Below are 4,103 nucleotides of genomic sequence, written 5' to 3' on the forward strand. Positions count from 1 at the left end.
CTGGGCGCCTGTCTCCTAGAGGTAACTCGAACCAATCGTGGACAGATCTTCCCCCACGGCGACAAGTAGATACCCGCAATACCGGTATTGGAGTTCGGGTTAGAGTTGTTACAGATCTCTGCCGAGACAGCAATTATGACAAAGCCGAAGCTTGAAAGGGGGGGGCGTCCAGACCTCGCGCTTGTGAATAGTCGACTTTTTACCTATTTTTCCTCATCTTGCTTCTGCTACAGGTAGAGTTACTAGAAAGTCGGGTATCATGTTTATTATTATTATAACTTGTCAGGGATATGAGAGGATATTAGAGAAAAGGAAGTGGTATTTTTGATCATTGACAATACTAAGACTTATCTACCCTTTATGAGATGATTTAGAAGGTAGGGCATTGCTCTTGTGAAAATCCTTTGTGATTTACTAGATCTTAATACAATCGAAAATGTTTGGTCTCTAGTAAAAGATATGCTCTATAAGCACTATCCAGAGCTATTTCTTGTAAAGGGTCCTATCAATCAAGTCGCAAACGCAATACATTATTGAAAACCTTTGGACCCGAAGGTGTCTGATACTTTGGCAGAGTCAAGAGTGGATAGAGTAGAGGCAATTACAAAGGTGGATGAATGGTATATCATGATACCGGTAGTGGGCTGGTGGGGGAGTGTGGTTGTCATCACCAAAGATTTTCCCACCAGTGATCCGCAGTTAATTTTGTCCACAAGCAATAACGAAGTACTGTACTTGTATTGTTAGAGGTATGATACAAGGCACAGGGGGGATGATTTCGGATTATTTTGCAGGTTAACCTAAACTAACTGATTGGTAAACTTTCTGGGGGGCACTGTACTGTACTATACACTTTGGCCACCATTATTGCATTGATGAACAAGCAAATGATTCATGCCACTCGGGAATGCATTTCTTTGCTAGAGCGGGAGGCATCTTCGATGCCTGATTTCCTCACTTCAAAAAAATCGATACCAATTATCATACTGTCGACATTGGCCCTAGCAATTTGGCTTATACCGTAGTCTTCTGGTAAATTTAGTTGGGGGCGTGGTGGTATAGGGTGTGTCAAGGTGTCAAGTAATGCTCACAATTGGTTGCGTCGGAGAAGGCGGATAGCACTTCGCTTCCTGAACTGTTTGGGTAGTCTTAACTAGATGTACAGTACAGTACTCGTACAGTACACTACTGCAAGGACGAAACCGGACCCGCAGAGGGAGCACAGACGATAGGCAAGCCCCGCTCACTCTTAAGGAAGGTAGGCAATCGACGTCTTCGAAGAAAAAAAAGCAGGAACCGGTGAGTTGCCGGAATCGTGAGCGCATGCAGAAAGCAGCGAAAGAAAAAGAAAGAGAGAGAGCAATCAATTTATGCTGCGGTCGTGTTCTCGAAAGCGTTCGTTGTCCCCGTCTTCGTCGTAAAAGGAGCGTGATGGACTGTGGAATGGGGGGGAGGGTTCCCTGATATATGATACAGTATCATACCTTTCCCCGATGGTCGTCTCCACGAACACCCTGTATGACTATCACCTCAAGGGTACGGTGACCCTATTGAAATCTAGCGAAAACTATCATAATTATCATAGAAAAACCCAGGACACACAATTGAGGGTATTGCAAAAGGAGGCGTGATATTATGATATAGTGACATTTCTGCCCCGAGAACCTATCAGATCCTGGCACTTATTTCCCCATTCTGCCCGATCCTCTCTCCTCCCCTCCCACCCGCGACAGCTGAGAATACCCAGAACACCGCGCGGAACTGATGGAAGGAAGGGGAACAAAGGAAAATCGAAAAGTGCAAAACCGAGTCGACAAATATCTCTGACTTGATCCGGTATACAACGGGAAGCCTCCGAGAGATCTCCGAATTGCCCAAGGGTGGGTTTTATCGGGCTGCAGGCGCAGGACCAATTGCGGGGAGAGGGGATGGTCTTCAACTCCCTGGGGTCTCAAGGAGTCTGCGCCGTTGTATTTGTATTGCGCTGATTTGAAATATATCACACTAAGCACACCCGAACCATCCCTCCGATTCATTGGTCTCAGATTAGTCTTCCACCTCCACTTGGGCGGGATAGAGAAACAAATAATAAAGCACCCTCCTGCGAAAGAAACAAGTATTCCTGTTCTGCCCACTATAACCTTGGCAAGGACATAGGGGCGCATGGTTTAGGGGTATAATATCTCATTCGCAAGTCCTGAGAGACTGAATGTTGAGATGGTCCTGGGTTCGATTCCCAGTACGTCCAATTTCATCTTTTTTTCGTCCAACTTCGTTGGAGGCGGGATCTAGGACGGGCAAGATTCTTTGGTGGGTAGGTGCGCACATGACCACAGGATAGGTATTTGGTGGGGGGGTATGGGCTTTGAATCAAGTCTGAACTGATGGACCTTGTTTATCGTAGGCAGATCGAATGTGTGATATTTGGGGGAATCATCATAGATTAGGAATTAAGGAAGGTTAAAAATAGATAATATTATATGGAAAAAAAAATATTAGAAAAACCCCCACCCCCAGAATCCCGTGACAACCAACGAACGCCCTTATGCTGTTTCCCTCTGCCCCTGGATACTATATCATGCTCAATCGACCGACCGGCGGGCTAACTAATTTTGTTTCTTTGCTTGAGACCTTAGCTCCATATCACCCTCCGCGAGTGAACCTGCAGCCTTGACCATCTGGACAACGTTGATCCACTGCTTAGCAGCACAAATGGGGAAGGTCATGGCCGCGACTACCCACGGCCAACTCCAGGTGTTTCCGACGATGGAGAATTGCGGGAAGGAGAGAAGGTACATGCTGAGAAAGAACAATTCGTTCGCAGCACAGAAGGTGAAGAGTATTTTCTAGAATCCGGTCCCATCTCACACCGTTAACAACCCCACTCTAATCATGAAGTTACACCTCAGGAATGGGGGGAAGAAAAAAACGAAAACGGGGCAAACATTATTAGAATAATACAGGTTCAAAACCCGGCTCATTTTCTTCTCAACTTTTTTGTGCGACCCGGCGCCCCTCTCTAATGAGGCATACATGTGCATGTAATGGCTCGCCAGGTCCAGGGATATCAACCCCTGGAAGAGAATCGCCCATTTGGTGTATGCGCTACTAAGGAAGCAGAGGAGGCATGCGGTGGTGCACCTATCCGTTACCATGTCGAGTACCGCTCCGAACTTTGTGCTCTGGTTAAACCGCCGGGCGGCCCAACCATCGAGCGCGTCGAGGAGGCAGGAGAGCGTGTACAGGAGTGTGCAGTAGTGCGGGTGGTAGGACATAAAGTATAAGGAACAGCCGGCGAGGGCGATGCGCGAGTAGCCGATTAGGTTGGGGATGAAGAGAAAGATGTTTTCGTTGGTGGTGGTGGAGCGCGACATGGCTTGACTACTGCCGTTGGTTGTCGGCATTGTTAATGTTATCGTCGTGTATGTGAAGCGTGGAAGATGGGGAGGAGGGGGGGAATGGAAGGATGGAGAGGAAGGCTGGGGTTGTCGCTCGCTGACTCCTTAACACCACGTAAAAAATTTCCTTGATCTTCTGCGGTTCTCTTTGCGACGGGGGATTTGCTTGGGGGGAGGCGGTGAATGGTTAAATTCTATGGACCTCCCTTACGGGCTGAAAATTTCCCGGAGTATCGTCAGGCCCCCACAGCTTCTTCCGTCGACGTGTCTGGCGAGTGTGATAGGAGCCTCGAGCTTCGATTTCGGCTTTGAATAGCTCCGTTGAGCCTCATGAGGTCGGGGGCTTGGTAGTGGTGGGTGCGAGTGTGAAGGTTGCAAGTGTTTGGGTATGAGCTTTGTGGTGTCTATGAAAGTGCTGAAGCGGTCGGGAGAGGGAAAGTGTAGACTATGGGGAATGACGGGGCTCGGTGAATCCCTGAAATAACTCGTGACACAAGATGCTGCCCTATTAAGAGGGCTTTGAGGCGCCTTCACGAGTGATCCGCACTGACGGCGATACCGTTGGATACTGTCTTTGTACAGTACGTTTGAGGAGTAGGATATCGTACTCATAAAATTCACACTCTATCATACGCCTGGGAGATGTCTACATATCTTAGGTGCTAGGAAAGAGGAGGGGGGCCGTAACTCAATATCTCTGCAAGT

At 47.9% G+C, this 4,103-nt stretch overlaps 1 protein-coding gene; it reads right to left on the bottom strand.

Annotated features, from left to right (window-relative positions):
- Positions 1 to 2,426: 2,426 nt before the first annotated feature.
- Positions 2,427 to 3,804, bottom strand: GSTUM_00002565001 (uncharacterized protein). XM_002836192.2 has 2 exons: positions 2,946 to 3,804; positions 2,427 to 2,846 (listed from the first exon to the last, which is right to left on the bottom strand). Exons 1-2 carry the CDS (start codon positions 3,402 to 3,404, stop codon positions 2,607 to 2,609), a joined length of 699 nt encoding a protein of 232 aa, XP_002836238.1. The 5' UTR covers positions 3,405 to 3,804; the 3' UTR covers positions 2,427 to 2,606.
- Between the last annotated feature and the right edge of the window lie 299 nt (positions 3,805 to 4,103).

The sequence above is a fragment of the Tuber melanosporum genome (genome assembly GCF_000151645.1).
Source record: "Tuber melanosporum whole genome shotgun sequence assembly, scaffold_133, strain Mel28".
Classification (NCBI taxonomy): domain Eukaryota; kingdom Fungi; phylum Ascomycota; class Pezizomycetes; order Pezizales; family Tuberaceae; genus Tuber; species Tuber melanosporum.

What these genes read in the sequence shown, in the direction of transcription:
- GSTUM_00002565001 (XM_002836192.2), bottom strand. Translation starts at nt 3,404, where the DNA reads ATGCCGACAACCAACGGCAGTAGTCAAGCCATGTCGCGCTCCACCACC. An exon ending in ACCTGTATTATTCTAATAAT is followed by an intron (nt 2,847 to 2,945) that starts GTTTGCCCCGTT and finishes ACCGGATTCTAG; the next exon opens with AAAATACTCTTCACCTTCTG.